The 9,699-nt window shown below is 40.0% G+C and overlaps 2 protein-coding genes across 4 annotated transcripts; one reads left to right on the top strand and one right to left on the bottom strand.

The window, feature by feature from the left end:
* Nucleotides 1-73: 73 nt before the first annotated feature.
* On the bottom strand, nucleotides 74-2,599 carry elof1 (elongation factor 1). Of its 2 annotated transcripts, none has more exons than XM_030735615.1 (4): nucleotides 2,531-2,599; nucleotides 1,372-1,494; nucleotides 1,223-1,293; nucleotides 74-756 (listed from the first exon to the last, which is right to left on the bottom strand). In XM_030735615.1, the coding sequence occupies exons 2-4, from the start codon at nucleotides 1,485-1,487 to the stop codon at nucleotides 692-694; spliced, it is 252 nt and encodes an 83-aa protein (XP_030591475.1). In that variant the 5' UTR covers nucleotides 1,488-1,494; nucleotides 2,531-2,599; the 3' UTR covers nucleotides 74-691. The 2 variants fall into 2 exon arrangements, with proteins under 2 accessions (XP_030591475.1, XP_030591476.1); XM_030735616.1 differs by having other exon boundaries at nucleotides 2,460-2,573.
* A 2,067-nt stretch (nucleotides 2,600-4,666) lies between these two features.
* tmem205 (transmembrane protein 205) lies at nucleotides 4,667-7,741 on the top strand. 2 transcript variants are annotated; one of them, XM_030735608.1, is made up of 4 exons: nucleotides 4,667-4,789; nucleotides 6,227-6,334; nucleotides 6,423-6,586; nucleotides 6,694-7,741. In XM_030735608.1, the coding sequence occupies exons 2-4, from the start codon at nucleotides 6,235-6,237 to the stop codon at nucleotides 6,994-6,996; spliced, it is 567 nt and encodes a 188-aa protein (XP_030591468.1). In that variant the 5' UTR covers nucleotides 4,667-4,789; nucleotides 6,227-6,234; the 3' UTR covers nucleotides 6,997-7,741. The 2 variants fall into 2 exon arrangements, with proteins under 2 accessions (XP_030591468.1, XP_030591469.1); XM_030735609.1 differs by having other exon boundaries at nucleotides 4,673-4,789; nucleotides 6,208-6,334.
* Nucleotides 7,742-9,699: the final 1,958 nt, after the last annotated feature.

Here is a 9,699-nt window from a genome sequence, read left to right as displayed (position 1 = left end):
GTTCAAACTACAGCTCTTGGTTTCTTTATATGCTTTTCACTAAATGACATTTGTGCAATAAAAACACACAAAGTACTGTTTTGACTTTATTTTCTCTCTACAGTCAGTACCTTAAAGTACACAAATACAACAAAGTAGTGTACAGAAGTTAGATGTTTTTTTTTTGTTTGTTTTTTTTTTTTAAAAGGAAAATCTACAAATATATATATTGGTCCAAAAAAAAAAAAAACAAAGTTTTGTCAAAAGGTTCTGAGTGCAACAGTGACAGGGTTGGTAAAAATAACCAAAATCTACATGTGACAAACGTAATTTTGCGGTCGTGTCATCAGGATTTAAAGACATCTACATCTAATTGTCATCAGAAAAGAATCAATTTCTTTAAACAGGCATTACAAAAAAAATGGTTGGATGGATTCTATTTTAAACTATTATTTGACAGTTTGGTCCAGGAGGGGGTCCTAAACTATGTCACTATATGAAATTGATTTACGGAGACATGTTACTGTCAAAACAACATAACCACACTCTGGCCCAGCCAGAGAAATGTGTCATAGTCGGCAAGAAAAAAATGAAACTTAAAAATCCAACGCAACTCGAGAGAAAGACAAAATGTTTGGCTACATTGTGCTAGCTCAATAGGAATTACTTCAGGGAGCAGAAAGTGAGGTTAGAGAGAAGGTCGTTAGGAACACTACTGGTTGGCTGCTTCACAGGCATCGATCCAGTCGCTGTAAACATCCACCGGTTCAGACAGATCTGTTGTGAAAAGGTTAAGAGCCAAGCCAGGTGCACAGAGATATGACACAGACACACACTGCATCAGAGTTAATCCATCCCTGACTTTATTACTTAGTTAAATAAGTGTTTTTCCTGTGCATCCAGAAGTGTACTCAAGCACAGAGTGCACTAGTAATATTGTTTTTAACCTTCCAAGGTCTAGGTCATCATCACTGGCAACCCTAACCCTAACCCTATGCATTCAGGACACATTTTTATTCATTTGTTCTCCAAAGTTTTGTCAGTCAGGGAACACAGAAACTAATCGTTCTCACTGACACGCCAAAAAATACTCAAGTTTTTCACAAAAAAATATCTGTTTAAAATATATAATTAGTGTAGGGTTACCACGTGCAATAACTTAGACCTCTTGTTATGAATAAAAAAGAAGCAAAAACAAACATCCCTAGCAGCAGGCAGCATCTTTTGTTGGTTAAAAGGATACAGGTTATAGGAGTCTGAAACTCCTCCAAGCAAACGCTGCAGGATATAATTCCGGTGTTGCGGGTTCGTTCCCTAGAAAACAGTCACTTTAGCCGCAACGTTCCTGGTTCATGAATGCTTCGAGGATTTGGAGTGGCAAGAGATACTTACATTTTGACATCACAGGATTTCTCGTGGTTGCAAAAAGGGCAAGTGAACTGGGTGTCCAGGTTACCTGTCATTTTTTTCTTGGGAGGTGGCTTTCTTTTTGACTTTCTGCGCCCCATTGAATCTCTGCAGAGACAATAAAACAGCTGTTAGACTTTCACATACTATTTCCTTTGAAACACTTTCTTAGATATGCATCTATGTGTGTGTTGCCTAATTTACGAGATTCTCCACAAGTTATGTAACTAATTACTGCAGGAGTAGCTTGCAGACACTCCTCCCCTCCATTTACCGTTTATGAGTTTGGAGGTTGTGTTCATGTGTGATTAAATTGAGGTTAGATGGTGTGTTGAACCAGTATACTGCTTCCAGTATATAAATACTGTATGAATTGTTATAAGGTTTGCTGTTAATAAATAACTTTACTAACTAATCCAAGTGGAGAGCAATTATAGTATATTGCAATACACAAGTTTGAAATAAGAATCAAAATGAAAACCAATCATTTACTTTTTTGTGTAAGTCAACGACTCGGTAACTTGTATCACATTTTTCTCAGACTTTCCAAGTTGTTTTCTCGGCCTGAGTGTGCGTTCGTGAAATTTTCCCCCTAGAAATCTCGTTATTCCGATTATTTGAACACGACATGAATGTTTCACAGCTCTAACCCATCACTTACACATCTTACTGTTAACGCAGCAGGCAGTACAATCCTAACACACAGCTTTTTTTTTATCAGTAAAAGCTTATTTTTATAAGCAATGACCACCTGGTAAAGCCACAAGACCAACACATAAGAAGACAGCATAAGATGTGAGCTACTTTATGTTGGAGGCGTTAACCAACGCTTTTGCTTCTGTCTACCTGAACTGTACTTTATTACAGTCATGGTCCCTGTTTCGAGGTGGACGCTCCTGCAAAGAGCTGAGATAATGAAAGACAGGATGCGACGGTCCTGCCACTATAAAGCGCCAAAAAGCTACCGCTACGCGCTAGCAGCTAACACGCTAATAATAGCTGCTAGCGCGTATGAGAAGTCTGCCTGACACAAAAGTTGCTTATCGAAGCAACCTCGAAGGCAACAGACAAACCTGAAGCGCGTTTTTCATTCGTCTCTACAGTGCAGCTTTTGCCATTTGAGCGCCAATGCGACAGCTCTTACCGAGGAGATGTCTTTCTGCAGAGGATGCTCCGCTCGTTCAACTCGGTGCGTGTGCAGCGTCTCACTGAGGCCGCTTCTGATTGGTTAGTTGAGAATTTGGTCAGGCGCTGATTGGCTGACGTCTTGCGGCTCTGCTTCCACCTCCAGAGTGGTAAACAAGCTGATGCTGTAAAATAATAATGAAATGCACGCATTTAATAATGTGGGTCAAATAATAATAATAATAATAAACATTTTGTGAAAAAAGGATTGACTCTCAAATGTGATGCATGTGGGTTGAAAAGTCTGCCAAGCAGGTTAGAACCATGATGCTGTGGTGGCAGAGTTAACTCCTCGATCACTGTGCCCTCCTTAATCAGTAGTTCCCTATATGAATCACTATAGTAGCTTTAAACTTAGAGCATGACATTAAGCCAGCACCTCCTGTTTAAAGACAGGCTCTTTAACCCACTAACAGTACCTTCTCCAGCTCTCGTTATGGTGCTGTCCTAGTGCTGAAAACTGTCCGTTAAAAAAAAAAAAAAAACGACATGAGGAATCCTGTACTCATAAAAGTACTCCAGCTAATATTTACTAAATTTACTCTGAGTAAACATTACAGCATTACATCCTCCAAAATGTGTAAAGGGGGGAGACTAGTTTAAAGAGCAATATGCAGGAAGGTGAAAATAATAATGATATAGCTAACAAATTAGAGGTAACTGGTTACTAAAAGGTGCATTAAAATTTTCTGTAAACAAGCACTTTGTCTCCTATGCAAACCATTATTAAATACTTAACTTCCCGTCTCACTTTCCTGTGAAAATATGTAACATGCAACAATTTCAAAAGGTTTAGTATTAAGCTGCACAGGGCTAAATCTCAGGCCTGAGAGTTTGGCCAACAACAAAAGCCCTAAAAGAGTTACCTGGAAAAAATGCAAAACCACTAGAATAGGTGTCCTCAAAAGTCCACTCAATTATGCATAAATCACATAACTATTCAATTCTACAGAAGGAAGAAAACAACTAAAGCTATCATCTCTGTTATGCCCTGTACTACACCTGCTGAGGAGACTGAGGTCCTTCAGTGTGTGCAAGGCTCTGCTTCGGACATTTCATGGCACTCTGATGGCTTCTGTAGTGTTTTATGCCATAGCATGCTGGGGACAGGGCAGCACAGACAGAGACAGGATGAGACTGAACAAACTGGTTAAGAGAGCCAAGAGGTGGTCAATCCCTCCCACACCCTGCACCTCACGGTGAAGTCCCTGAGCAGCTCCTTCAGCACAAGACTCTTACATCTCCAGCACAGGAAGGAGCACAACCGCAGACCATTCCTGCCCACAGCCATCAGACTATACAATCTATCACAATCTCCACAGAAATGCATGAAACCACATCATGTATCAATGCTCAACATTTATATATATATATTTATTGTGTAATATTTTGTATATTTTTGTTCTAGTTTGTTGTATTTTATTTGTTTATTTATTTATTTTGGTTGTTGCTCTTGTTTTCTCCACTTTGTCTATTGCTGCTGTAACAGGTGAATTTCCCCACTGCAGGATTAATAAAGTCCTATCATATCATATCATCCTGATCCCTGCACCAGTGCCTAAAGCATGTTTCAGTAGCTATAAATTTGATCTTTTATGTGTAAAAGGAGAGTTCTATTATTTCTTGCTTCCAAAGTTGCAAAGCAATGATTATGCATACATTGTACCCGCATTAGATAGTAAATCTTTAATCCATGTAGGCCTATAATAATTACTGTACCCCCTGAAAGATGAAAAAAATCGGCCGATCAAAAAAAAAAAAAGAAAGAAAGAAAATACACAAACCTAATACCCTAAATTTAAACATACACATAGCATCCATCTATATTGTAGTGCATGACACAAGTTTAGCAAATGTTAAATGTATTGCACATACAACAACCCTGAAATGGGCAAAATTTACGGGTTTTTTTTTACCAAACCAAAGCAAAACCTGCTGTGTGCCCTGGTCCAGTCATCACACAGACACCTCCTCAGCTGCAAACAGGGGGTAAGTCTAGGGGAGGGGCCCTGAAGGTAAACATCACAAGGGAACCAATGATAAACATGCATATCATTTTCGTAGATTACTATTGGCTCATCTTTTGGCGGAGGGGCGGGGCGTGCAGGCAAGATAAATTGACAGAGGAAGCGCCTAGTGACCTGCTGGACCTCGGAGTGTTTTAACTTTCTTGGTTTGTGCTCTTTTTCTCGGATTAACGCAGAAGAAAGGAAAACAGGTAAGTGCAGGTTTGTGTAACAAGTACTAAGCGTTTGTATTTATCCCAGTGAGGTCCAAAAAGAAGTCAGCGCCGCCGCCGTGATCACACTTACGCAACTCTATTAGCTCAGAAGCTAAACCTGGCTAGCTTGACATAACGTTAGACTATGCCTGCTGTTATCAGAGGACAGGCTCCCCGCTTCTCTGCCAGGTTTTAGTCTTTATCGCTGTCTTTTGAGAAGCTGTTGCATTCGGGTTGCTCACTTGTCTGAAATTGATTTTTTTCCTGCTCCGCCTCTCCTCGCTTATCTCATTCTGTGGACTTTATCAGGTCTGCTGCACATGTGGAGGACCACCCTCCAGTGATACACATTTACCTCACTGGCGCGGTTTTATTAGCCCTGATGAATATGTGGGCTCCTGCAGACCTAGGACCCTTTCTAATTGCTCAAAAACAAAAATCTAATGTTTTATAATGTGAATTTGGTCCCCAGTTATACAGTACTGTGTAAAACTCTTGAATCGCCCCTTGTTTCTTTACATTTTGCTTCCAAGCAGCCAGATTTTCTTGTAAATTTTAAAGTGATCTAGAGGAATAGTTCCCCAGGATTTCTGAAGAGCCTGGATTTCAGCATTATTGAAGCAGTGTGGGATCATATTGACAGAGAACAGGACAAAAGGCAGAAACATCCAAAGAAGAGCTTTGAATGTCCTTCAAGAAGCCCGGAGAACTATTCCTGAAAGAAATGACATGAACGCATGTCTAAAAGTTCAGTTGAAGAATAAAATATTGACTTTCAAGCTCTTCAGAATTCTTCAGACTCTGTTTTTGCCCTTTATACTGTATTTCCATTTATGATTGTGCATGGTTTAAAAAAATAGCTGCACCTATTTCCCATTTTCCTAATAAAATATAAAGAAGTGAGGCATGACACAAGACTTTTTTTCACAGTACTACAAAAGATTTGCCTATGAAACATGAAACCACTGATGTGACACAACTGATTTCCATAAGCAGTGATTATGTATGGGATCTGCTACATACATGTGACTACTTTCATGCAGCAGTACTGCTCCTAAATCCTAAATAAGATTTGGATTTGTTTTTGGAACTGTTCTCTGCATATATATCATATATATAAACTCAGATTGTAGCACAGGGAAATGCTTTAATAGTGTGTTTTTTTTTTTTTTGTCTTTTAAATCTAAAGTAGGTTTTAATGAAATCTGGGGGGAAAGTATTTGCAGTTTGGCTGACACACTATTCGATTTTTGTTTTGTTGTTTTTGTAGGCAGTACCTTATTTGAATGAGGGTGGAGTACTAAGTAATCACCTACTGATACTGAGCTTGGTTAGCAAGCTGCACTGTTAACTTAATCAGTGCCAAATGGCACAAAGCAAAGTAACAAACTCCTTGGCTGGACTGTACCACACAGCAGGTCTGTTTTTTGAAAGGTGGCACCATGGTGACAGAGGGGGAGCCAACCGATCTTGTCAAAGTGTTGCACCTCCTGGTTCTCGCTTTCTCCTGGGGCATGCAGCTCTGGGTTACCTTCATTGCAGGTGAGTGGGGCACAAAGCAAAGAGTCGTGGCTGCGACATACTCCATGCATTCCTGTTTCAGCACTGTATTTGACATCTGTGCCTGCAGGTTTTATGCTGGTTCGGCAGGTAACCCGGCACACCTTCGGCCTGGTGCAGAGTAAGCTCTTTCCAGTATACTTCTATTGCCTGCTGGGAAGTAACTTTGTCAGCCTGGCTGTGTATGCTGTGTACCACCCAAGAGAGTTGCTGGACTGGCATGAAAGTGTGCAGGTCAAATATCACACGCTGCTAGAAAAAAGCACTAAGCACCTTTGGTCGGTAAATCAAAATATTTTGCAAGTAAATCATATTGTAAGCTTTCCCTCCTCGTCTTGCAGATGCTTCTGTTCTTCGTGGCACTGATCACGGCAGGTCTGAACGCTCAGTGGTTTGGCCCGGAGACTACTGAGCTGATGTTCCAGATGAGGGAGGTGGAGAAGGAGCACGGCCTTGGTGAAGAGATCGGCCTGGGCAGTCAGAAAGAGGCTTATGCCAAACTCAAAGAGCAGGACCCAAAGTACAAAGCCTACAGGAGCAAGTTTGGCAGTTACCATGGGTTGTCCAGTCTCTGCAACCTGATAGGGTTCCTCTGTACCACAACTAATTTGATCTACACAGCTCTGAATTTATCCACCATTTAAATACAATGTTTTGTGTTTTGGTTTATGAAATAACCAAAAAGTCCTGCACACTCTTGTGTGCTTATCTAGCAGTGTTTCTGGTTGTGAGTGTGAGGACCAGAACATTGAAAAGTGAGTACATATTGTGAGCAGTATGCAGGATTTGTTGGTCCTTTTTATGGTCACTTTATGATATAATGCACCCACTCATGTCTCCACAAGTGGAAGAATTTTAGTAAAAGAAAATCATCTCACCATCTATTTCTGTATCATGTCAGTATTGTAAATGAATAATGTGACATTATGCAAATTTAATTACACATAATTTTTGCATCACTTCGTCTGCCCAAAGTGTCCTTATGTGGAAAAACTGTTTCCGGTGAGTATCCAGAACTCACCATGTGCTGTTCACTGCTCCTCTGGCTGTCAGTTAAGTGATTTTGATCTAGTCAGTCACAAAATACAATAATTTTTTATTATTTTTTTTTAAACAATTTTATATATATTTCTTTCAGTGTAGCTGATTATTTCTCATGATCAGGAAAAAACAAATCAATTCCCCAAATTTCAGGAAGCAATGTACATCTATGCCCAGCAGGGGGTGATATTTAGACCTTTCAGCTCCATTGCTGCACACAGCATATAAACGCTGCATATCACGTGTAGCTTGCCTTTCTTGATATTGTAATGCATTTTAAATTTGTCACCACTGTTCAACGAACACTATGACTGGATGATTAAAGTGTTTTGATTTTTTTCCATTTGACTCCACTGAGAGATCTTTGTGCTGTTTCGACTAGTGAAAGCAAACACTAGTTTCGTAGAACTGGTTCAGAACTAAATGTCCCTGTAACCCTTCTGGATGAATAAAGCCAGACCAAGCAGCCAGCGCCTGGTTTGGGAATGAGAAGGGTTTTAATTTAATTCTCTGACGCACATCAGGTTTTGAGGAGAGCAGCCTTGAATGCAGAGAACAGAGCTTTGCTGGCCAACTACAGGATGAGTGCTGCACTGTTCCGATTACAATATGAGCACTAATGGACTGTAGTAAGATCATTTCAATATAAAAAGCATGGGCTGACAGTAAATGGATTACCTTTTCACAAATGCAATTAATGTTGGCCCTTTTAAGGCTGTGATCAGGTTTTTAATGTTTTCTTCCAAACCCATGAAAACAGCGTTGTATAAACTGGCAGAATTGCTATTGAACATACTGCTTTGTCTTACTAACACACTGATGTGCCATGTAGCCAGTTCACAAAATAAACAAGGAAGTTAGTCCAAGAGTCTTGAGGAAGCAGAGCAGCTACACATGTTGAACCTTTTGAGGAATGTAAGAGCTTTACATGTGCGGTGGCATCAGGAAATAAATCTTTTTAAACCAGAGAGCACGTTTATTCACACATTACTTCATGGTGTGGAAGAAAAATTAACATCCATATGTTTAATATTGCTCATGCAGTTGCAGAGCTGTTAGTGATTACCTCAGTACTGTATAATAATACATGAATTCTTTGGATAAGGAAAAAAAGTGGATGGTGGAACATAGATAATTGCTGCATATTAAAAACTGCTAAAATTCCTCAAGTCTGGCTCTGCAAAAACAAAAGGAAGTGTTGGGCACATGTGGCAGACCAGTTCAACCATTCCTCCCTCATTCCTGAGCCACAGTTGGAAATGAATCTGTATTTGTTTTGGAGAAAGTCAGAGCCTCTGCGGCAGTCACTGTTCTGAAAACTCCTGCTAGTTTGGGCACCATCATTTAGAGCTGCGGTGGCACTGCAGTGCAGCCCTGCAGTAATACAGTGTGTTAAATTAATTATGAGTCTGGAAATCTCAAGCTGCTTTATTCCATCTTGTCTAATGTGGAAATAGGCCCAATTTGCAATTGTCTGATTTCAGTGATGGATAATGCACCTGTGCATCATAAAACATTGAGCTCCTAATAGAAGGTATCATTTGTCAAAGGACTGGGCTGCTCACTTTGGGATAAGCATTAAGGCCAGCTCTGAGACACCTCTGCCTCAGCCATTATCAAGCTTTCTGCACTGAGCACCAGAAAAACAAAACACGCAAAGCTCTGTGTCACAAATGTTTGTGATAGTACTGTAAAGATACATTTTCTCTCTTAGAATAGAATAGAATGCCTTTATTGTCATTATACAGGATGTACAATATTTGCACCACTCAGAGTATCTATTTTTATACTTAATGGGTTCATGTGTATGTAAGGTTAAAGGGCTAATCATGAGGGGGGGAAAGGGGGTAACTGCCAACCTGCCTCTGTTTACAAGTAACAGAAGATGCCTGCAAGCACAGGTTAGAGCTCTTTCATTTAACGCGTACAATAACTGAAGTATGTAACCAACACATTGTTTGTTTTATGTGCTATTTCTTTCCAGATGCAGTTTTTTTTAAAAGCAACAAGCTTGCCAATAACTGGTGACTCCTCTTTGCTGTTAGTTTAGTTTAAAATGACAGAGGCCTGTGCTAACAGGCGCTTGTACAGGGATTACATTTATTAAACAGAGAGAGGTTAGCTGTTTCCCCCAGTTTTAATCTCCATACTGACAACAGCTGCTTTTAGTAGGCCTACCTTTATATTTACTGCATAGAGTGTGTAGTGATCTTATCACCCAACTCTTTGGGGGGAAAGGAAGATACCCTATAGCTTCTTTCACAAAAACGGAACAATTAATGTAAACATCACAGGGTCACGGAGTG

This window comes from Archocentrus centrarchus, chromosome 8 (assembly GCF_007364275.1).
Source record: "Archocentrus centrarchus isolate MPI-CPG fArcCen1 chromosome 8, fArcCen1, whole genome shotgun sequence".
NCBI lineage: Eukaryota > Metazoa > Chordata > Actinopteri > Cichliformes > Cichlidae > Archocentrus > Archocentrus centrarchus.
Note: the sequence above shows the minus strand (reverse complement) of the source record. Positions and strands in the feature narration are given on the sequence as shown.

Bases quoted from the DNA above. Each gene is read 5' to 3' on its own strand.
- elof1 (XM_030735615.1), bottom strand. From the start codon at position 1,487: ATGGGGCGCAGAAAGTCAAAAAGAAAGCCACCTCCCAAGAAAAAAATG. The intron at 1,294-1,371 runs GTAAGTATCTCT...ACTGTTTTCTAG, and splicing joins AAATCCTGTGATGTCAAAAT to GGAACGAACCCGCAACACCG. The intron at 757-1,222 runs GTATCCTTTTAA...TTTTCACAACAG, and splicing joins GTTTCAGACTCCTATAACCT to ATCTGTCTGAACCGGTGGAT.
- tmem205 (XM_030735608.1), top strand. From the start codon at position 6,235: ATGGTGACAGAGGGGGAGCCAACCGATCTTGTCAAAGTGTTGCACCTC. The intron at 6,335-6,422 runs GTGAGTGGGGCA...CTGTGCCTGCAG, and splicing joins CTGGGTTACCTTCATTGCAG to GTTTTATGCTGGTTCGGCAG. The intron at 6,587-6,693 runs GTCAAATATCAC...CTCGTCTTGCAG, and splicing joins ACTGGCATGAAAGTGTGCAG to ATGCTTCTGTTCTTCGTGGC.